We start from the raw sequence: 25553 nt of genomic DNA on the forward strand, positions 1-25553 counted from the left end.
ATGGACTTTGCAGAGTGCACATGCTAACCTGGGGCAATGGACTTTGCAGAGTGCACATGCTAACCTGGGGCAATGGACTTTGCAGAGTGCACATGCTAACCTGGGGCAATGGACTTTGCAAAGTGCACATGCTAACCTGGGGCAACATTTTACACAAGTGCATTGAGCTCATAAACCCAAACGGCGGCTCATTAAAAAAATATATTGCCAGTTCAATTCCAATCTGTTGGCTGTAAATATGTTTTGTTTTAATGTTTTTAGGTAATTTCAAATTGATCAGAATTAAAACCAACTTGCAACTGAACTGCAATTTTAGATGAAAAAGCTTCCAGAGTTATTAACACCCAACTTTTGCATGTAACTAGATTTTGTCATAAAGTCTTGAATAAGAGGCTAACATAATGCAGCCTAATATAAGTGTGGTCTCATGCTCTTTTACAACGTTTATCCTTTCATATAACAGATTTTTATGCCCCCGGTAGGGTGGCATAAAGCAAATGAATTGTCCGTCAGTCCGTCCATCTGAAAACTTAAACATTGCCCATAACTTTTGCAATATTGCAGATAGCAACTTGATATTTGGCATGCATGTGTATCCCATGGAGCTGCACAATTTTTAGTGGTGAAAGGTCAAGGTCATCCTTAAAGGTCAATGGTTAAACAAAATCCAAGGGAAGTAACAAGCTTTAAAAGGAGATAATTCTATGTATCATTTGGCAGGTACAGATCATTTTTACAAGGGAAGTAATTTTTTTTTAGGGATATAATTAAAAAAAGAAACAAAAAAAGCGGTGCAATAGGGGGCATTGTGTTTCTTTCAAACACATCTCTTGTTTTAAACAGTTTTAGAGATATTTCTTCTATTTGTATTCAAATTAGTTAACTATTATCTTGCACATTTAATGTAAAAAAACAACCTCAATGTACAAAATAGACAAGAATAAGTTCAATTTTCCATATTACAAATGAAGCCGTTAACTGTAAACAAATGGGAACAAGAAACTGAGGCAATAACTAAATCTTAAATTTAATAAAATTGAAATTACAACCTAAATAATTCAAAGACCAACAACCGGAACAATATGATAATATTTGGATGATCCAATTGTTGGACATCTGCCTAAAAATTTGTTAAAACTTTGGTAATAAGTTTCAGAGATCTTTCTAGCAATAACTAGACACATTACTGTACAGACGCAAGGACATGCAGACAACAGCTACAATGAAAACTATACTTGTATCAGCGAAATTAGTTTCACATACCTGAAAGCTCAAATCCATCAAAATAAGAGATAAGATGGACAGACAAAGGATAGAAAATATGCTAGGAACTATTTGGAAGCATAATAATCTTTAATTTATTTATTTAAGCTCAGCTTTTTATGTCCCCCACTATAGTAGTGGGGGACATATTGTTTTTGCCCTGTCTGTTGGTCTGTTGGTTGGTCTGTTGGTTTGTGCCAACTTTAACATTTGCAATAACTTTTGCAATATTGAAGATAGCAACTTGATATTTGGCATGCATATGTATCTCATGGAGCTGCACATTTTGAGTGGTGAAAGGTCAAGGTCAAGGTCATCCTTCAAGGTAAAAGGTCAAATATATGGGTCCAAATCGCTCATTTAATGTACACTTTTGATATATTTCAATATTCAAGATAGCAACTTGATATTTGGCATGCTCATGGAGCTGCCTATTTTGAGTGGTGAAAGGTCAAGGTCATCCTTCAAGGTCAAAGGTCAAATATATGGGTCAGAATCGCTCATTTCATGTACACTTTTGCAATATTTCAATATTCAAGATAGCTACTTGATATTTGGTATGCATGTGTATCTCATGGAGCTGCACATTTTGAGTTGTGAAAGGTCAAGGTCATCCTTCAAGGTCAGAGGTCAAATATATGTGGCCAAAATCGCTCATTTGATGAGTATTTTTGCAATATTGAAGATAGCAACTTGATATTTGGCATGCATGTGTATCTCATGGAGCTGCACATTTTGAGTGGTGAAAGGTCAAGGTCATCCTTCAAGGTCAAATACATGGGTCAAAATTGCTCATGTAATGTCACTTCTGCAATATTGAAGCTAACAATTTTATATTTGACATGCATGTGTATCTCATGGAGCTGCACATTTTGAGTGGTGAAGGGTCAAGGTCAAGGTCATCCTCCAAGGTCAAACGTCATATACGGGGACATAGTGTTTCACAAACACATCTTTTTGTACATCATTTACCAAATCATATGTTTCTGTCCTAAGTTTTCATAGGTGTGATTTAACAACCACCCCAGGGGAGGAAAATGTCCTACCCCTAGCCTTTATAGGGTTCAACTAAACAATTCATTAGCATATAGATCAAGCAAAGCTAATAACTATTTCTAAAACTAGTTTTACATGGAAAGGGAGGAAATCAGCTAAAAGTTGGACAAATCACTTCCTGGAATAGGGCGAAGTAAGCTTTCTACATAGTAAATCACATGCAGATTTTTATTGCATCAGTTTTTTATTACAAAAAACTATGAAGTCTGTTTTTGTTCTAAAAAACTGAAAAAAATGTTGTTAGATTTATTGCAGACAATCAAATAACCTATGCAAAATCATTTTTTTACAATGAAAATTAGTTTTGTTGTTTTCTTTACAGCAATATCATCAGTAAGAGTCATGCCATCTTTAATGATATCTAGAAAAGAGTATAAAAATGTATTTCCTAATTGTTTTTTGCAGGGGCCGAGAGGGTGTTGCATTTGCGGTTGGAAATGCCCGGAGAGTTGCCTCCCTTGATCATTGAAATGTTAGATCGGACAGAGAATGTCTGCATCCCTTGACACTCGCCATCTTGCCCACGAGTAAATTCGCCTCTATCTTGGCTCATTTCAATTGCTACACGATGAACAAAACTTCAGGGATTTTTTGTGCATACAATTGTTTTTGGATCAAAGTTTCATCAACAAGTCATTTAGTGTTAAAGCTGTTGGGATGCAGTTGAAGTGCATCAGTTATTTTTTTATGGCAGTTAGCATTAGCAGCGGATTATTTTGTCTCTTTGCTTTTAAAATTGGCCATGATATACTTGGTTGCAAGAGAGTTAGAGATTATTGTTGACAAAAAAACTGTTCAAACACTTGCTGATGTTATGGTTATAATTAGAAAAACCAGCGGAGTATTTTGTGCAAGGGAGACTATTGAACCTCCACATGCTTTTCAAAGGGAAGTAACTTAATTGCCATGTGTATCAGTTATGTAATTGAAGCCTACATCATCAAGTTTGTTGCCATATGGGATGCCAGTGTTTTGGCTTAGGGTTGTGATCAATGATCAAATGACTGGAGTTCTCGATGCATTGGACCCTATTCACCAAATGAGACAATATTGGAAACATGGCAAAATATGGAGCAATGGTTTAGAGCACAGGAAAATTTGTGCGTTTATAGGGATGTTTTCACAGTTTAGGGTTCGAAAGACATTTATCTAGAAACACTTACAACCAGATATTGTACAACCAAAATATTTTGTCCAATAGGCTGGTGTATAATTGGGCTTTCAAAAAACTAACCAAAAGTAATCAACAGTCAGATTTCAGTTTCATAATTTTCTTTCACAGCCAAAACCTGTGGGACTGCACCATTTGTGAGACAATTTCACACAACTACACGATGATATTACCTGTGGCTTGTTAACTCATTTATTCTCGGTGAACACTATTATACTCATGCGTGCTTGTTTTTACTTTGTTTTAATGTAAGTGTGAATTACCAAATTTGAAAATTCAAACTAGACCAGTCAGTTTGTATTTTCTTTACAACTCTGTTAATGTAATGTCACTTTAATGTTGATTACAACAATGGTTTTGTATAGGTAAGTAATTGAAATTGATAATGGTATTATGGTGAATGTTAAGCTGATACAATATTCTAGTGTTTTACTGGTCTTATTGATATAATTTACCTTTTAGCAAATATAATTACTATTATCTCATAAAAAATTATAATACTTTGTATAAATGTATAACTTTGACGGAGGAACATTAATCATATCAAAATACTGGACTTAATGGTATTGAAATGCAAATTAAGCCATTACTGTATAGTATAATTTCTTACTTTGTTCATTTGTTTGGATTGCCACATATTTGCCAGTGTATATGTCTGAATTGAGCAGTGCTCTTAGAACAGGCCCAGAGGGCATGAGTGTCCAGTGTTGTATCAGAGTTTCCTCCTGTGCAATCTGAACAGGCAGACCTGGGGTGGTATTCCAGAAACATCTTAAGTCATTTCTTAAATAATTTCACTTAAGTTCAAAATTACAATGTTTTGTATTTCTTTACTAAATAAGGAAATATATGTGTTTTTGGTATTCCTAAAATAACATTGGCATAATGATGTTATTTAAATGTATATCTTAATGCCAATCGATTGCAATAGAAAATGAAACACTTAAGAAAATTTCCCAATTTAAGGATAATAATAAAATTTACCTTAAGATGCTTCTGGAATACGACCCCTGGGACCACACTTGACAAACATGCATTAAGCCCTGTTTTCCCAGAGACAGCCTAAAATGTTCTCTAATAAGATTTGTATTAAGCAGTAGATATTGTGAGCTAGGATGTTTCACAATTCATGAAAGTCCGTGAGTGAACTCTTCTTTCTTAACTTTATTTTTGGAAAATTTGCTGTGCAATTTACATTAGATAATTATTAGTTCAAACTTGTTGTTCTTTTATAGACAAAAGTTGAGAAATGATTGAACATGCTTATTGGGTATTACTATTTAAGGCAAAGCATTCTTTCTTCAGATTTCATGGAGCCACATATTCCCCAGAAGATTTGGTCTATTTGATAAACATATGGTACAAGCCATGTGGAACGGCAAAATTAAATGCTTCATTATTTTGTTAATTTGATTTTGAAAAGTTCATAGTTTGAATATTTTGACATAGTAACATATTTGTAAGCTCAACTGTCACAAAGTGACATGGTGAGCTTATGTGACCGTGTGATGTCCGGCATCCGTATGTGCGTGTGTCCATGCGTGCGTGTGTCCGTCAACAATTTGTTTATGTAGACATTAGAGGTAACAGTTTTCATCCAATCTTTATGAAATTTGGTCAGAATGTTTATATTGATAAACTCTGGGTTGGGATTGTATTTGGGTCATCTGGGGTCAAAAACTAGGTCACTAGGTAAAAAACTAGGTCAAATAATAGAAAAACCTTGTGTAGACAATAGAGGTCGCAGTTTTCATCCAATCTTTCTGAAATTTGGTCAGAATGTTTATTTTGATGAAATCTAGGTTGGGATTGTATTTGGGTCCTTTTGGGGGTCAAAAACTAGGTCAAAAATTAGGTCAAATAATAGAAAAACCTTGCGTAGACAGTAGAGGTCACAGTTTTCATCCAATCTTTGTGAGATTTGGTCAGAATGTTTATCTTGATGAAATCTGGGTTGGGATTGTATTTGGTTAGTCAGGTGAGCGATTCAGGGCCATCATGGCCCTCTTGTTTTGAATAATAGTGCCTCTTGTTTGCAGTACCTTAATTAAAGCACACGTTTTTGGTATACGAAAATTGGAACAAGTGTTCAGTGTGTGCTTTTATCAACCTTAAATGTAAATACAATAAAAAAATAATAACCAAATACAGTAAGGTTGCAACCATTATTGTTTGAACAAATATATTATAGGCTCTTTTGAATTTGTTCTTTTATTACAAATGTATATGCATATTTCACACTTAATTTTTGTGTTAAAAAGGCCTTTGGTTAAGTGTATGTATTCAATTTGATTAACTAAACCATGCTGATATTTTCCTACATTTTGACACAGATCAAAATCTTAGTATTTGTTCCTTACTTGTTATGTTTTATATTCAGTTATGTTCTGATGGCTTCCATGTGAACATGGAAAATGTATCAAAACGCTCCCGTGAAACACTCTGGTCAACTGGTCAAGTATTATGCCAAAATCAACAATATATCATGGTCTTAATTTAATTAATGAATGCAAACATGGGAATACATTTTTGGTCACTGCACATTTCTCTCCATATCTTAAACTACTTTTTGCATAATTAACCTGCGCCTAGTATGGCATGTGAAGCAATCATTAATATTCAGGCATGATTTGATTCATTAAATCTTAATTATGTACTGTTTTCTAAAATCAACATGATTTATACTTTAAGGACATACTTGTTAAGATTGAAAAACTGTTTTGTCTGTGTACAGTTTTGGCCATTTAAAAAAAAAACAGAAAAAAAGATAACAGTTTTTGTGAAATTTTCTCTGTCATATTTTATAAGAAGTTAATGGTTTTTAATATCTGGCATATTTATTGAGTGATATACTATATATTTTTTTATAAAAAAAATACAATGGTGAACAACAAATAAATATTTGATGGAATTTAGGGATTTTGAAACACTGATCTGTAAACAATCTTTGAAGCAAAGGCCATTCTCTGAATTGGCACTTCGTTAATTATGCCATTGGTTTAAACTTGCAAATGTTTAAACTCAGAATGAACTTGTTTGATTTCAAATTTAAGATTGAGACAGCGTTAAGATTGTATTATTAGTGTTAGGGAGTCCTTTCATTCGGAAATATTTCAACCAATAACTTCTGAACATATTACAGTATTGTTGCAAAAGATTGTTACATTATTCCACATGATTTGATGAAATGTTATTTCTCTTCCTTTCAAATGTTTGACATTCAGACACGCACTGTGCTCAATTATTGCATTTGCTTTCATGTTTACATTGATGCATCCTATACAAGTATATTGTTTTTCATGTTAAACTAATTGACTTTGTTATGTCACTTTTATAGTGGCTCAAACCAATTCTACCTCAGCATTGTTACCTATTTCATGTTCCATTCCAAACACTATCACCATCAGATGTTACTGATTGCTTTTTCTGTAATTGATAAATAATTATTGTGTCTTAAGAGACTTTACGCCATCTTTTGCAAGATTGTGTGAATAAATATTTCAGAATTAAATTTCTCAAAATATAAGCATAATATTGTCATAGCATTTAACTAAGAATATATCAAATAGGTTTTTAATTTGTACTTAAAATGTCAATTGTGTTCTTCTATTTTCCAAAAACGTTTGCAATTCAACATGTCTTTTTTTAAATAAATCAATTGCCTATTCAATATTAATATCCAAAATATTAATAAATTAATGCATAAATTTTACAAGCATGATGTGCAGTAGACATGTGTTTAAAGCGAGTATATACGATATAAAGATCAGTATTTTTATGCTCCCTCAAAATTTATTTTGTGGGGGAGCATATAGTCGCCGCTTTATCTGTCCGTCTGTGTGTCCGTCCATCCATGCACAATTTTTGTCCGGGCTATTCCTCAGCAACTAATGACTGGAATTCAATGAAACTTTATGGGAAGCTTCACTACCAAGAGGAAATGTGCATATTATCAGCGGTTCTGGTCGGATGATATTTCACATAGTTATGGCCATTAAAAATTTTCTATAAAAAATTCTTGCCCCCCCAACTACTGTGCCCTCAAGACGTTTCCTTTTATCTGAATATATAGTGCAATATTGTGACAAAAAAACACCTTTGGGGAGCATCAACCGTCTCTGACGGTTTCTTGTATTAGCTCATCTGAGCACAATATGCTGAGCATTTGTGATTGCTTTTAGTTTGTGTCCAGTCTCAACATTTGCCTTTTGCACACTCTTACATTACACATTAATTGACCAATCTTCATTAAACTTGCTAAATACTGTGTTGTTAATGATAATCTTAGGTGATTATAAAACTGGGTCACGTGGGATCAAAAATTCTGTAACTAGATCAAATTAAACAGAAAGCTTGTGAACACTAAAGGTTGCATGTATTGCCTAATCTTAAGGAAACTGTCAGAATATTAGTCTTCGTTGAGTTTAAAAATTGTTAGATCTGTTGAAAATCATGGCTGCCAGTGCAGTTTTCTTTATATGGCTGAACAATCTAGGGGTTACATTAATGCCAAATCTTCATGAAACTTGGTTGGAACATTTGTTCCATTGATGTATTGGCTGAGTTTGAAAAGAACTCCAGTATGTAATTGTTGCCAGGGACTGGCTTGTTTAAATTATGTGGCTGATAAAACTTTAGAACACTCTGGAAGTGGAATGTTTGTTGCAAAATCAATAATAAACTTGCTCAGAACATTTTTTCTTATGATATTTAGGCTGAGTTCATAATGTCCATTGATTAATATGGACACCAGGGGGCATGGGTGTTTTCCTTACATGGCTGTAGTAAAACATTGTGAAAAGAAGGTCACATATATCGCCCAATCATCATGCAAGTTGCTCAGAAAATTGTCCCTATGATGTTTGGACTTCGTTCGAAACTGGGTCACATTGGTGCAAAACTTGGTCACAAGGTCAGTTGGACTTAACAGCTTGTAAACACTCTAGTGGTCGCATTTATTTCTTATTCTTTATGAAACTTAGTCAGAATATTTGTCCAAATATTTCAATTAAGTTCAAAGCTGGGTCACGAGTATTCGAAGACAGTAAAAACAGTGAAGGTACAACATGTTGTTTGTAAGTTAATAACTTTCTCGCTTTCAAATAGACAATTATTTGCAATTGTGTAAAAAATTGGAACCACTTCATATGAAAGTGTTCCATTAAATTATTTTTTTATCACTTACAAATATATTTAGATCGTATATACTCGCTTTAAAATGTTTAAAGAAAATCAAACCAGTTTCCACAAAATTATGTCTGTCTGATGATATGCTGACTATGATTTACTGCTTATAAAACATAGGGAACTTTTAATCGATTGTGTTACTGTTTGTGACTTTTTAATATTTTGCGTGAATGCTGTTTATCGGAAGTGATATATTTTCGTTGTTATGTTGTACATTACATACAATAAGAATGACATGACTGCCTATAATAAAACCAATACTGATACATATTGCAATTTGTGTTGTTCTTGTTCAAACGATACAGCTGTCATAAGCCATCGTGCTTGACTACTATTCCGCTTATAATGTACTTTTTCTCTCAGTCGCCTGATAAAATGACCTTAAAGACGTATCTGAGTGTGATTGATTGATTGATTTTATTTGGTAAACATATGAACATTAAATAGTTACTACATAATGCAGACAATATAAAATATATTATCACAGCAATATACATAGCAAACCATGGAATGCACACACAATACCAAGGATAACACAAAAAAGAGAAAAATGATTTTCACTTATTTCCATTGTGGTCCTTGTTATTGGTGGCAGTAACCATGAAACAGTCATGTATTAGATTTTAATAATGTATATGTATCAAATATGTATTGTTTAATAAAGTATATTACTGATTAAGAATGAATAAATATAATCACATGTTCATTATTATCACAAAAGTTGCATAAGAAAGTTACACACTGCATAGGTAGTTAATAATTACACTTTGTAGCATACTATAAGTTAAAGAATAATTATGAGATCCTTGCATCTTATTGATCATAAGACTTAAAAATGTATCACAGTATTTTAACAGAACATACAATTCATAATAAAAATTATACTATAAAAAGCTATAAAGACTCTAAAAGCTGTTTCTTGATGGCACCCTTGAAATTGTTAGGTTTAGGTACATCCCTGATGTTTTGAGGAAGATTGTTCCATAAACAGATACCATTATATGTAAATGTTTTAGAACCAAAACTTCCTTCTCTTGGTTTGGAAAAACGACCAGAGTCTTCAAATGTAAAATTTTCAGCAAAATGATCAGATTCTGGCTGAGCTACCATATTAGACCTAGTACAATGATTATGTACGCCAGACACTGGCTTAAAATTCTCACCCATATACTCTGGTGCAAGGCCATTTTTAATCCTATGTACATGACAAAGTATGATCTGTTCTACTCTTTTTGAAACAGGCAGCCAACCTAAATGTGAAAACTGTTCTGGACCAACATGTGATCTGTTATCCATATTCAGAACAAACCTAATCATCTTGTTTTGTGTAGTTTGAAGCCTATTTTTAAGTGTGAAGTAGTTACATATGAATATGAACACTTAGTTAACTATGAACATTCATAAAATACAACAAGGTACAGTACAATGAGCGTTTTCCAATAAATGTAAATTTAAATCATTAGTATATCTGTTTGTTTTTCGAAGCATACACACGAGTACAATTATGATAAAATGCCGATCTGCGCCATGTGCCCGTTCAGTGTTCATACCTTATCGCGAAGACCTTCATTTAAGGTTCATGCGAAGATCTTATAAATTATACAGGTACATGTATGCACTTTTTGCACGTCAGTCTGAACTTTACTAAAACGGAGTATATTTTCTGCTTCAAGGCGTCATGGTAAATGGTTGGACTCGGCGAGTGACCACAGAGAATGCTCAAGTAGTTAAAATTGAAAGTCTGTTGTATGACGTGGGGTTGTTGAATTAAAACTTTAATCATAGTCTTACCCAGACGCAGATGCTGACTCTGAGAAATGGAAACATGACTTATTGATATTTCTAAGCAACGTCAGTGGAGTAAGCCTAAGTCTCAATATACGAATGATATATAGGTTGCCTGGTTAATGAATAAAAATACTCGAATACATTTTAGATAAAGGTCTTTTTCGGCACACAGAACTCAAAAGTTATCTATGAGTGTAATTGAGTTTTTGTTTACTAGACTAATTGGAAAAAAGTAGGATTAGACAAACCAAGTGGCCGATAATCTTAATAAATCTTTATGACATAGAAGAACAACATATTTGTGCCGAGTTTGTGACGTAGCTTATGGAACTCATTATAGTATTACGCCTTGAAACACCAACGCGACGTTAATAAGTGATATGTTTAACTTAACGCAGCTCCAATATATAATTTCGCTTTCGATACCAGATATCTGTCTTTTCGAAAGAACGTTGTAAATTGCTTTGATGATAAAAAGTGTGTGAGATTTATGTTGTTATTGATTGTCATTGAATAATTCTATGCATCTTTTTCACAATTTTTCATTAGCTTTCTTAAATGTCACGTATGCTGTAATCACCCTTTTGGTCAAAACAGGAAATCGCACATGTTTTCAATATTGAAACAGCAACGGCTCATTTGATTTTCAATCTTAATATTAGATAAAGCACTTCGTCATGGCTATCTACAATTGAACCTCTACTCACAGACAGACTTATCGGGAAGGCAGTCGGACATTCCTATTAATACTTGAAGTCGTGCTATAATAACTAGAGTCATTTCAAACGCGAAACTTATCGCATCTTTGAACATCACGAGCTGACCTACCAGGTATGCGGTTATTGTTCGTCTTATGTTAAATTGTGCATAGAAGTAACGGTAGAAACTGAGGATTTTGTTAAATTGTGCATAGAAGTAACGGTAGAAACTGAGGATTTTGTTTTTTAAATAGTTGTGGGAACAAAAACATTTACAGCAAAAGTACAAGGGCAAAACGACGCGTTAAAACATGGTATGCTAAAAACCTAACAATCCATTTTTGTTGTTGATTTACGGATTGCTGCCCTCAAGCATTAGGATCACCCAATTAAACTTTGTATTCAAGTTTTCAAGAAGGCACCTGTGAATGATGTGCGTGTTTCTTGTTCGTTTTTTTTTTCTCGCTCGCGGTATATTCATGGGCTATTGTGTTGTTTAAAAGTATTGTTATAGAGACAGACAAAAAACATTCTGATATAAGAATTGTGCAATGAAAATATGATGGGATTTTTTTCTAATAAAATCGTTCGAAATAGAAACAAAATGGAATATTGCATCATAAATAAATACAAAATCACATAACTGATTCATTTTGACGACGGAATTTACAACGACGAAATCACGAAATTGTATTGAATTTTCATAAATAACAGTACAGTTTACATTTGTGTTCACGAACGAATTGGTACGTTTTTTTTTAAATATTAAACTTGAACAGTTTAAATATATTATTATCAGAACGTGATCCATGTTTAAATAATTAAATTGATCAATACCATTTCCATTGATTTGAGAATTGCCCAAACAAGACCAATAGTTTCGCTACGTCTATAACACATTGTTATGATTTGTACAGATTCCAGGCGTAACATTTTCTAATTCTTGAAAATCAAACCTAGGGATATTTGATATCCCTGACGCCATTACAAATTGCGTGATTTTACATAGTGATTTTATATTTCCATTTTTTTTCACTGAAAACCGTTATTAACGACCACTTGTGGATAAAACTGCACGGATGTTTATAAATAAAACAAAGACAAACTTTAATAATTCCATACTTGTGACGTCAGTGTGGTACCGCTATGCTGACAACCGCTACGAGGAGTTTGTGTAAAATTCTGAGAGCGTGGCGATAGAAATATAAATGCAACTATAAATGCTAATTAAGATGACATTCTTTTTTGTAATAACCGGTAAGCACAGATCGTGATAACATCTTTTCTATTTATTATAGGATGGTGGTCGTTGCAGTTCAACAAATTGTCACCTTCTTGCTGGTCCTGTCGGCTGAGGCTTTCATATTTGGTATAGTGCTTTCAATCATATTTGCAACCCTCGTGCTGTCCTCGAATTATACACTTTGTCTCTCTTTCACATATTTTGTAATCTGTAATAGTGCTGTAATATCGTTTTTGCTCAATAAGACAATATTCACTCACTTGAATTTTGTTAGCAATCTTTTTTCCTGCATGCGATCCAATTGGTAAATTTAGTGTAAATTAAACAATAACACATTATACAGAAATCATATAATAAATAAATTTATTAAAGAACGAAACGAAACAGAAGTTAACAAGCACTTTTCGACATATACAATATATGTTTTGGATATTATATGGTTAGTGGAAACCTATGGCGTATTGAGCCTTACTTAATAATACTTGAGGATATTCATGTCAATTGTTGGCTTCATTTATTACAGAATCAGATGCTTGCAATCGATATCATGACTATGCAGGTAAAATTGATGTTAAAGGGGCCTTTTCACAGATTTTGGCATTTTTTAACTTATTCATTAAATGCTTTATATTGATAAATGTAAACATTGGATCGTAAAAGCACCAGTAACAAATCAAGAATAAAATTAAAAAAGGAAAAGAACATTGCCCGGAGCAGGTTTCGAACCAGTGACCCATGGAGTCCTGCCAGAGTGCAGAAGTAAAAACGCTTTAGCCTACTGAGCTATTCCGCCGAGTACACATTCTTGACGTATTTTATACCTTATATAAGCAATCTTCGTAGTTTCACAAAATTTAACGACAAAAACAGAACTCTCCAAATTATTCAATCGTTTCGCGTTGCAACGCTTTATAATTTTTAGGTTTTAAAATCGTCAAAAGATGCAAATAATGGCTATATTAGAGCATGGTAAATGTTCAGTATTACTGTTTCCTCACAAATATCAAAACTAAAACGAAAATTTGCGGATCTGAAACAACTTTTTTCAATTTTGTCAATTTACCAAAGCGTGAAAAGATCCCTTTAATATCTACTAAAGCGATATACATATATTGCTATATTCAATTTACCGTTCGTCCGTGGTTGGGACATTCATACCACCGTCTTAGCCCTGTAACCCATCCGGAATTCAATTGATTAATTTGACGTTAACATAGACTTAAATATAATGGTTTAAATAATTTCACCCCAAATCATAAGAATAAAAACAATAACACGTACCGAACAAGAGAACCAATAAAGCTCAAACAAATGCTAAGAATGGGCACTGCAAATTGTGATACCAGAACAACTGATGGAACAATCTTGATGTTCAACAGACATTTTAACATGTCGAGTATCGAGGGACCAGCCTAAAGAAACAGCAATTTTTTGTAACATATATATGTATAAACTTTAACCCAATTGCAATTTGTTCACAATATTTGTAGAAGTCCAGTTTACAGTGTCGTGCCGATATCCATATGCAAGTTTTAGTCATTGCAGTTTCGAAGTATGTTATCTTTGTATAGTCAGAGCATATATACAGTAAAACATTACAAACTCGTTTATTTCTGTATTGCAGACTTAATTAGCCTGGCTCATGTTGAAAATTGTCTCAGTGTTGATCAAGGTTGGTATAAATCTTTGATACTTTACCCAGCTGGTTTTGTTTTCCATCGTTTCCGATCGAAACACGCCGAAACACATGAATTTTAATTATAACAAATCTTTTTGTAACGCTTCCACTGTGCAGAAATTCATGCCGTACAATTCTTTACTTGTACAATTGTGCAACAGTGATTGCTGTTAAAGATATAACTCATCGATATATCATAGGCTATCATAGTTAAATGCAAATAATATTTAAATGCACGTTTTGTTTGTCGACTTCAAAGTACAAACAACTCCACACGATTTAGTTCTTGGAAGCGTTAAGATGGATCAAGTTAAAAAACGCTATTCTGTGAATTTGATTTTCAGTATTTAGTAAACTGAAGCGTCTTGGCGACTTTCAAAACCAAGACTGTTTTAGACACGTTCTAAACCAAATGGGAGGTGAGTCACTTATCGGCTGATGCAGGTACCTATTAATGTTGCAGGACACATAATAAAATACAGTCTCTGTATAATTATTGTCATTAGATCTTATGATAAACAAAACATTGCGTTAGTTGTAATATAAAAATAAACAAATCGTAATTTATATGTTTTGAGCAAGCAATATCTTATTCACACCAAATTTGTATTATTTTATATATAACTATTTTACCTTTTTATGCGTTTTGTGAACATGAGATAACTAAAGCTTTTCAAGAAAACAATATTTCGAAGAAATGGTCTTATCCTTTAGACAGATACGGTGTTTCGGTCAGTATACCCGAAGATTGCCAATGTAACGGCACCAACACCTTGCTAACGTATGAATATCACGTGATTCAAGGTAAGTACTTCAAGTAAGTTATATAATGTTTTAATTCAAAGAACTGTTGGTACGTTTGACTTCCATATAAATAAAAAAAAAATTAATTAAAAAGTAAACATCAAATACAAATCAAGTGCCTTATGTATGCATAAAATCGTCAATTGTTGAATTGTTTATAACGTAAAGCCCAATTTATAAACAGAGTAGATAACATTCTTAAAACATATATATTCGTGGATATAATTTTAGAGCAGTGCATATATATATTAATGTAAATTATGATACTAACATTAGATTAAAATAACATTTCTCATATGCTTAAACATGGTTTACTCATTCAGGGACAGTGTTTGCATGATATGAATATGAAACAATTAATTCAACACACCAGTCCTGGATGTCTTTAATTAAAGGTGTCATATGTGTATGTTTATGAAAAAAAGTCGAAGCAATGGTACTAGTCAATACAACGCTAATGACGTGTAGGATAAACATATCCTCTACGAGCGAATAGCACGGAACACAAGCGATATCATTTGAATTTGGCGTTATATTAAACATGTTTACGTTCCAGGGACGGCAGACTATAGACATTACTGCATGGAACATGACCTACACTACAGAGGTAAACTAATTTTTTTTTTTCAACAAACGGTTTAGTATGCATTAATAATTATTAAGTAAGTTGAGTTATTTCATTTTTTAATTACAAGTAAACTATGCATGAATAGTTTAAACAAGCTTATTCGTGAATCAGGTGGCATAATTCGAAATGCCTTTTGATTTAACATGAATAAAGTTGCGTTTCTAAATATCTAATATCACCGCTAAAGCAAAATATTTGCTGTTTTCTTACGTAATTAACTATTTTTTTCCAGCACTGTTTGATGCATTTTTCAAAGATAACGGGAATCTAGCACCAGCTTGTCGATCGCATCATTCGGGTATATTTTTTCTGATTAAAAGATTGATTTTCGATTAATTTACAACACTTCTTTAACATATTCATTGTTTATCCTCGATACAAACAACCCACAATTGTGTTACGATGATTTACTACTATTGGCTAAAAAATATGCATGCATATGATGTGTGCGTAAAACAGGTATTTTGATATGCTTGACGTAATTTCAAACGAATTAGCGTCATAACTTCATGTACAAATATAGGTTAAAGAGGTTAATATTTACTAAGAAAATCTAATTTTTTAATTTTTAGCTCACCTGAGCACAATGTGCTCATGGTGAGCTTTTGTGATCACCTTTTGTCCGTCGTCCGTGGTCCGTCGTCCGTTGTGCGACGTCAACATTTGCCTTGTTCACTCTCTAGAGGCCACATTTATTGTCCAATCTTCATGAAATTTGATCAGAAGATTGGTCTTAATGATATCTTGGATGAGTTCGAAAATGCTTACGTTTGCTTGAAAAACATGGCTGCCAAGGGGCGGGGCATTTTTCCTTATATGGCTATAGTAAAATCTTGTTAACACTCTAGAGACCACATTTATTGCCCAATCTTCATGAAATTTGGTCAGAAGATTAATCCCAATAATATCTTGGACGAGTTCGAAAATGATGCCGGTGGGTTGAAAAACATGGCCGCAAGGGGGCGGGGCATTTTTCCTTATATGGCTATAGTAAAGCCTTGTTAACACTCTAGAGGCCACATTTATTGTCCAATCTTCATGAAACTTGCTCAGATGATTTGTCACAATGATATCTTGGATAAGTTAAAAAATGGTAGCCTTTGCTTGCAAAAACATGGCTGCCAAGGGGCGGGGCATTTTTCCTTATATGGCTATATATGGCTATATTAAAATCTTGTTAACACTCTAGAGGCAACATTTATTGTTCGATATTCATGAAACTTGGTCAGAACATTCATCCCAATGATATCTTGGACGAGTTTGAAAATGATGCCGGTTGGTTGAAAAACATGGCCGCATGGGGGCGGGGCATTTTTTCATATATGACTATAGTAAAACCTTGTTAAAACTCTAGTTATGTAATAAAGTGCTGCTTTAATGTATTCTTACAATGAAGACAATATTAAGTTATATCCTTCCTATTTTGCATATTAAACTTGCAATAATTTATAGATTCTTAAAATTAAATAACACCATTAATTCATAACCCCTTTAAAATTATTTATTTAATTCAGTTGCCCAATCTTCATGAACTTTGGTCAGAACATTTGTTTCCTGTGTAGTAAAGTTATTATTATGTACCATTAACTGTATTATTTAATTTTTCATAACACAGAATTTTCATAATTAACATAACTGTTTAGTCATTATTACTTATGGTAAGCCTATCAACTAAGAGATAGCTGAAAGAAAAACAACATGTACACAATTTTGCAGTATCTATCTCCCTTGTTTAACCTGCTGAGTCATGTTTCCCAATCTATTTTTTCTTCTGCTCTAGAATTTGTTAGATCCCTTGGTTTCAAAGAACTTAAGGGTAAATACTTCAAAATGCATATTTTTCTAGTATAATTTACAACACTTCTTTAACATATTCATTGTTTATCCTCGATACAAACAACCCATAACTGTGTTACGATGATTTACTACTATTGGCTAAAAAATATGCATGCATATGATGTGTGCGTAAAACAGGTATTTTGATATGCTTGACGTAATTTCAAACGAATTAGCGTCATAACTTCATGTACAAATATAGATTAAAGAGGTTAATATTTACTAAGAAAATAAGAAAATCTCATTTTTTATTTTTAGCTCACCTGAGCACAATGTGCTCATGGTGAGCTTTTGTGATCACCTTTGTCCGTCGTCCGTGGTCCGTCGTCCGTTGTGCGACGTCAACATTTGCCTTGTTCACTCTCTAGAGGCCACATTTATTTCCAATCTTCATGAAATTTCATCAGAAGATTGGTCTTAATGATATCTTGGATGAGTTCGAAAATGCTTACGTTTGCTTGAAAACATGGCTGCCAAGGGGCGGGGCTTTTTTCCTTATATGGCTATATTACAATCTTGTTAACACTATAGAGACCACATTTATTGCCCAATCTTCATGAAATTTGGTCAGAAGATTAATCCCAATAATATCTTGGACGAGTTCGAAAATGACGCCGGTGGGTTGAAAAACATGGCCGCCAGGGGGCGGGGCATTTTTCCTTATATGGCTATAGTAAAGCCTTGTCAACACGCTAGAGGCCACATTTATTGTCCAGTCTTCATGAAACTTGCTCAGATGATTTGTCCCAATGATATCTTGGATAAGTTCAAAAATGGTAGCCTTTTGTCCGTCGTCGTCCGTGGTCCGTCGTCCGTTGTGCGACGTCAACATTTGCCTTGTTCACTCTCTAGAGGCCACATTTATTGTCCAATCTTCATGAAATTTGATGAGAAGATTGGTCTTAATAATATCTTGGATGAGTTCGAAAATGGTTATGTTTGCTTGAAAAACATGGCTTCCATGGGGCGGGGCATTTTTCCTCATATGGCTATAGTAAAATCTTGTTAACACTCTAGAGACCACATTTATTGCCCAATCTTCATGAAATTTGGTCAGAAGATTAATCCTAATAATATCTTGGACGAGTTCGAAAATGATGCCGGTAGGTTGAAAAGCATGGCCGCAAGGGGGCGGGGCATTTTTCCTTATATGGCTATAGTAAAGCCTTGTTAACACTCTAGAGGCCACATTTATTGTCCAATCTTCATTAAACTTGCTCAGATGATTTGTCCCAATGATATCTTGGATAAGTTCAAAAATGGTAGCCTTTGCTTGAAAAACATGGCTGCCAAGGGGCGGGGCATTTTTCCTTATATGGCTATATATGGCTATATTAAAATCTTGTTAACGCTCTAGAGTCCACATTTATTGTTCGATCTTCATGAAACTTCGTCAGAGCATTCATCCCAATGATATCTTGGACGAGTTTGAAAATGTTGCCGGTTGGTTGAAAAACATGGCCGCTTGGGGGCGGGGCATTTTTTCATATATGACTATAGTAAAACCTTGTTAACACTCTAGTTATGTAATAAAGTGCTTCTTTAATGTATTCTTACAATGAAGACAATGTAAAGTTATATCATTCCTATTTTGCATATTAAACTTGCAATAATTTATAGATTCTTAAAATTAAATAACACCATTAATTCATAACCCCTTTAAAATTATTTATTCATTTCAGTTGCCCAATCTTCATGAACTTTGGTCAGAACATTTGTTTCCTGTGTAGTAAAGTTTGGTTTTATTATGTCATTATTATGTACCATTCACTGTATTATTTAATTTTTCATGACACAGAATTTTCATAATTAACATAACTGTTTAGTCATTATTACTTATGGTAAGCCTATCAACTAAGAGATAGCTGAAAGAAAGACAACATGTACACAATTTTGCAGTATCTATCTCACTTGTTTAACCTGCTGAGTCATGTTTCCCAATCTATTTTTCGGCGTAAGCTGTATTAAGCCAGCTTTTCACCCTGACTTGACCTTTGTAAGTGTCCAATAATATTCAAATAAAATTTCCCGCGGCTAGGTACGAATGAATACACTTCATTTATTCCATTGGCTGATTCGAGTATAACACCAGAACATTGGAAACATATCCGCGTCTTTGTAACACTGTTTTACTGCATGAAACAATTTTATCTCTAGTGAAAAGGCTCAATAGAAAGAACAGTTTTACAATCAATTTTCGACATAAATACAGTTTGTGCGTTCACCTTTTATTTTCAGAGAATTACCAGCGCAAAAGCGTTTATACTAAAGGCTATATTCTCATATTTAGTACTTACTTGCATTGCATTTCAACCCGCGAGGTTTCGGGTCAATTTGCGGCCAGTGTGTGAAAGTCAGAGTTTATATACAGTTCATCACCGCAGTTCGCAGAAGGGGTTGCGATCTTTTCATTGAAGGAAAAAATTGGAATCTATGCTATTTTTGTCTGATGGAGTAAATAGTTCGTTTAGTCGCTTTGTCGATATATCAATATTCTAGGCACAGCTGTTGCCTTGGTCGTGTACAGTTGGCGTAAACAAGTCGTCGTTTCAGCAGCAGAATTGTTACCTAACTTTAATGCATTGCATTCCAATCCGCAAGGTATCAAGGTCAGTTTGCGGTCAGTTGCAGAAATCTTTTTTTTTATATTCAATATCATACATACAATGTAAACATGTATATGATCATACAACATAGTGATTGTACAAAAGCAATAAAGTTCAGACATGTTGTACAAGATATGCTAATATATATATATATTTTAGAGAGAAAAAAAAAGAACAGCAGAGGAATAGTTATGAAAAATGATGAGTTGTATAAAGTCGGAAGAAAGCATACTGGACTTGTGTGTTTTGTTGTATATTCACAATGATCTTGTCAGATTGAAAAATAAAAATAAAAACATAAACAAAACTATTTCTGAGAGATAAACTAACATGAGAGTGAAATGTATATAAGTGGACAAAATATTATGAGAATTTAATCCGATCCCATTTTTGTTCAAAGATTTGTAATTTGTCATTACCTGAGGGCTATTTCTTTCTCAATCTGGATTTTTAGTTTGAGACTATGGACAAAACAATTAAAATTTGGTACTTGTTTTTTGTACTTCATGTTTAAGATAAAATATTTCACCAATATAACCATAAAATTCACAATATTATTATAGTCTATTGATTTCGATGAGTTAATTCCGAAACTTACATTTAAGAAAGATAGTTTAACGTTTAGTTGATGTTGTTCAAGAAAAGATATTAATTGATTCCAAATCGGCTGGATGTGTTTGCACTCCCAAAATAGATGTTCTATAGTTTCAATGTTTTCACTGCAGAAGTCACACAGATTTGAGTTAGATAATTTGCATTTGAAGAGATATTTATTTGTAGCTATAATTCTATGGATGTATTTATATTGAAAATTTCTCAGTGTGCTTTCAATAGTTGCTTTATATGGCATGGTAAATATGTGTTTCCAATTAAGTTCATTTTCTCCAAAAAGGGCTTGCCATTTATTTTGGATTTTTGAGTTTTCTGTAGGGTTTTTAATTTGTAGTGTGTAAAATATTTTATTAGTTTTGTTTTTTCTTCCAAGTATGTTTTCTACAAATGTTGTTTGCGTACATGGTGTATTATTTGTATTGATTTCAGATTTAATATGTATGGGTATGCTTTTGATTAGTGTGTAGTACTTCAGAAAATTATTTGAAGGTATTCCGTATATGTAGCATATATTTTCAAAAGAGTAGAAATCCTTAATTCTGTAGTCATATAATTGGTCGACATTTTTAATGCTTCGTTCAAACCAATCTTTATAGAAAAACGTCTTATTGTTTGAAGTTATGTCTTTATTGTTCCATAAAATAGTTTTACTGCTGGTTTTGGTTTCTAGTTTATGAGTGACATCACTCCATGCTGATAGAACATCAGACAGAAATATGTTTTCGTTTGCAATTTCATGTAAGATAGTATTGCTGATGTTACATTCAAAGAGTAAGGAGTCACCATATTTGTTTAGGATTTTCTGGTAGAATAATTTCCATTTACTCGTATTGGTATTATCTAGGTATCTTTTAACCCAGCTGCATTTGATTGCCTTCAAGAATGAGTCAATGTTCGTTAACTGGATACCTCCATTTTCTACGGATTGAATTAACTGAGTTCGCTTTATTTTATCAGGTTTACCGTCCCATATAAAATTAAATATTGCTGATTTTATATCGTTAATAACATCATTTGGTGGATTTGGGAGAACTGTTAATACATAAATTAATTTAGGAAGTGCAAACATTTTCAATACTGTGTTTTTTTCGATTAGTGTAAGTTTACGGTGATGCCATGATTTTAAGCAGTTTTTAAAATTCTGTAATTTAGGAAGTATGTTTTTAAGAACTGTATCATTTTCATTATTTGTGAAAGTAATTCCTAACGTTGTGGCTTCATCGGATGTCCAATTAAATTTCATTTCTTTTTTATATTGGACATTACTTTGTTTTAATTTACCTACTCGTAGCACAGTACATTTACTTTTGTTTAGTTTAAGACCCGATGTCGTTCCGTAAAGGGTTAACGACTCTATTAGGTTATGGAAAGAATCGTAATTGTCGTTTAAAAAATAAGTTGCATCGTCAGCAAATAGGGACTGTTTGATTTCTTCGTCAGGTTCTAGTGATATGCCTTTGATGTGCTTATTTGATTGAATGTGATGTGATAGATACTCGATGCAAATAATAAATAGCGATGATGAGAGTGGACATCCTTGTCGAACCCCTCGTTCGATGTTGAAACTGTTTGAAAAGAAGCCATTGTTAATGATTATACTTTTAATATCGGTATAGAATAGTTTGACCCATTGAATGAGACTTTCACCAAAGTTAATATTTTCTAAGCAAGAGAACATAAATGAGTGATCAAGCGAATCGAATGCCTTTTCAAAGTCTGCAAAGAATATTAGACCAGGATTATTTGAATTGTTGAAATAGTTTATGCATTCTTGGATAAGACGAACGTTTTCACCAATGTAACGTCCTTTTATGATGCCAGATTGAGATTTTGAAATGATTGATGGTAATATTTTTTTAATTCTGTTTGCTATACTTTTAGTTGCAATTTTATAATCATTGTTTAGTAAACTAATTGGGCGCCAGTTCGATAAGGATTCTAAGTTTTTTCCAGGTTTTGGAATGAGTGATATTATACCTTGTTTTTGAAGCGTAGTTAAGTTTTCATTATTATATGAATAGTTTAGTGAATTAATTAAATGTGTTTTGATATCATTCCAAAATATTTTATAAAACTCAATGGTGATACCATCAGAACCTGGACTTTTGTTATTTTGCATTTCTTTTAGTGCTAATCCACATTCATATTCATTTAGTAATCCGTCACACAATAGTTTTTCTTCTTGATTTAAAGCGTGTTGTGTATTTTTGAAAAGGGTGTTAGTTTCAACATTTTTTCGTTTATAGAGGGTTTCGAAAAATAAACGTTGTTCTTCTAGTAGTTCAGTTTTGTTTGTTATATCTTTGCCATTGACTACTAATTGTGTACAGTTTTTTGTTCACTTCTACGTTTTTCAATGTTTGCGAAGTATTTTGTATTTTTTTCATTGTGTTCAACAATGTGCACGCGCTCTTAGTAGTATTCCATTGAGTTGTGTATGATAGATTCCATCTAATATTAGTTTTTTAATGTTATTTCATTTTCAATGTCGGTGGTATCATTTGTGTTTGTTTGATGCAATTGTTTTTAAGTGTTTCAATGGTTTTGATGGTTTCAGTTTCAAGTTTATGTGTTTCTTTTTGTTTAAATGATGTGTATCTAATTGTTGTGTTACGTATATTTCCTTTAATTATTTCCCATAAGGTGTTTGGGTTTGCATCTTTATTATTTTGAACTGTATTTAATATTTCCTGTTTTATTTGTGTTTGATATTGTGTATCTAATAAGATGCTGTTGTTAATTTTAAAGTATCCTGGGCCTCTTTCAGGTTGTATATTGTGCAGTTTAAGTTCAACTAGAGAGTGGTCAGTCATAAATCCTGGTTTTATGTTACATGTGTCAATAATGTTGCAAAGAGACTCAGACATTAAAAAATAGTCTAATCTACAAAATATTGTTGGTTTTGTGTTTGAGTGCCAGGTGAATTTGCTTTCGTTTGGATATACTGTTCGCCAGATGTCTATCATATTGTAGTTTTCAATTATGTTATTTAAAATGATTCTATTTTTAGGATGGGTATAAAGGTTTCCTTTCTTTTTATTTAATAATGGGTTCAGGACAGTATTGAAATCACCACCGATTGTAATGTTTTTATCTTGGTTATTAATTATAAAGGATTGTAATGTTTCGTAAAATGTGGAATCATCTATGTTAGGCCCATAGATGTTGATTAATGTTAATTGTGTTTCATGTATTTTGATATCTATACTTGCTAGTCTGCCAATTATTATTTCGTTAAAATTATCGACTGTGATCCCTATATTGTTTTTAATTAGAACGACAATGCCTTGTTTATTAATATGTTGTCCACTGAGATAGATATCTCCGTCCCATTCATCTTTTAAGGTTTGTGCTAAAGTATGTGTCAAGTGAAATTCTTGAAGTAGGCATACACTATATTTTTTTTCGTCTAACCATTTGAATATTTTTATTCGTTTATTTGTGTTATTAAGCCCTTTTACATTCAGAGTACATATTTTAATCATTTAAAGAGGTGGAGGGTGATCTAAATGATAGTTTGTGTGTGATTGTCCAGTTAGTTTCTATTTTTAAATATGTCCAGTTGCTTTCCATTATAGGACATAAGATGTACATACATACAAGCAGAAAAAGAAAACAAAAAATATGGAAACATGAAGATGAATGTTCCATAGAAATGAAGAAGTATGAAAAATAATGACAAAAGTGAGAGAGAAAAAAACAATAAACAACTAGTCCCAAATAGAGACACAAAAAGCGATCTTCCGTACACTGGAAATACACAAAAATGAAATAGATATAATTAATAATAAAGAATAAAACAGAACATATGCAATTCAGTGTAAAGTTAACACAGGACATTTCATATTCGAATATTAATGTTTTATTGCTTAGCTATTGTATAATTTCTTATAATATTTAGAAGCAGATGTTAAAAGTTAATCAGTTAACATTTGAATTATTTTATTTTTTAAAAGGGTACATGAATAATATTTAAGAGTTTATAAGCGAGGTCGTTTTACATTTCATGTGCACACAATAATTACATAGTAATACTCATATATTGTAACAATATATTTTTATAATATGATAAATGAATCTGGTTAAACAAAAGTTGGTTATATGCATTGGACAATGACATATACGACATCAAGGATTATAGTTATATTCAACAGCAGTTTTTATCAAGAAGCTGGTAAATAGCTTTTTAGAGAAATAATTAGAATCAGGCAAACATAGGATAAACATAATCATAAGCATAAAATTTATAATAAAATAGGTTTTTGCTTTTTATAGAGATGGTTGTTTACATGTGGATTAAGGTCTTATACTAAAAGCGTTAAATTGCAAGTAAACAATGTAGATACTATTAATTATTTTGCATAAATTTATTTTTATAAATGCCTGAATTAATTTTTGTGAGAAATATAATAATATACATTCTCTTGACAAAGCCTAAGTGTGACAACCATGCTACTTTTATTTTCTATATGAATTTTATAAGCCATTTATTATTTCTGGTGTTTGATGTAAATTTTATTAATATAAATTTTCAGTGGAAATCAATAATTTCACAAGAAAAGACGTTTCTTTACTAAATGTGTTGTAAGTGTACTTTAGAAAAAGGATTGAATACTCTGGCCAATAATGTTGAATCATACAGTGAAATTTAATTTAGCATCTCACTTTCATAGAACACTTTAAAAAAGCTTCATGTGAAAGCGAAAATGAAGCAATTGTATAGAAAAATGATGACAGAATTGCTAGTTGAATAGTGTTAAATGAAAATATAAGAGATGATCTTAGCTTTACCACTTCCAATACCTCCAAACTTTAGTATTTATCACAGTAGACTCTTAATTGAAATCTTTTTTTTGTGTGAAGGTATCTAAGTGCATACATTATTTTTCAAAAGGGACACTGAATGACTTGGTATTACAATAAGGATTTAAAATAAACAGTTTTATATAAATAAATATTGTTATTTTACACACACACATACAC

At 32.6% G+C, this 25553-nt stretch overlaps 2 protein-coding genes across 3 annotated transcripts in view; both read left to right on the forward strand.

Moving 5' to 3' along the window:
• The window catches only part of LOC127846972 (retinoic acid receptor gamma-like), a 54618-nt gene extending 50906 nt beyond the window's left edge, over positions 1-3712 (forward strand). For both annotated transcript variants that reach the window (XM_052378446.1, XM_052378447.1), the window contains one exon: positions 2725-3712. In XM_052378446.1, coding sequence (XP_052234406.1) covers positions 2725-2825 — 101 coding nt within the window. In that variant the 3' untranslated portion in view covers positions 2826-3712. The remainder of the gene's footprint in view (positions 1-2724) is intronic.
• A 7423-nt stretch (positions 3713-11135) lies between these two features.
• LOC127848934 (uncharacterized) overlaps positions 11136-25553 on the forward strand; it is a 33651-nt gene continuing 19233 nt past the window's right edge. Inside the window, exons 1-8 of the mRNA XM_052381661.1 lie at positions 11136-11296; positions 12462-12532; positions 12930-12965; positions 14031-14078; positions 14429-14503; positions 14799-14888; positions 15445-15495; positions 15749-15814. Coding sequence (XP_052237621.1) covers positions 12463-12532; positions 12930-12965; positions 14031-14078; positions 14429-14503; positions 14799-14888; positions 15445-15495; positions 15749-15814 — 436 coding nt within the window. The 5' untranslated portion in view covers positions 11136-11296; position 12462. The remainder of the gene's footprint in view (positions 11297-12461; positions 12533-12929; positions 12966-14030; positions 14079-14428; positions 14504-14798; positions 14889-15444; positions 15496-15748; positions 15815-25553) is intronic.

Source organism: Dreissena polymorpha, chromosome 10 (genome assembly GCF_020536995.1).
Source record: "Dreissena polymorpha isolate Duluth1 chromosome 10, UMN_Dpol_1.0, whole genome shotgun sequence".
In the NCBI taxonomy this organism is placed as follows: Eukaryota; Metazoa; Mollusca; class Bivalvia; order Myida; family Dreissenidae; genus Dreissena; species Dreissena polymorpha.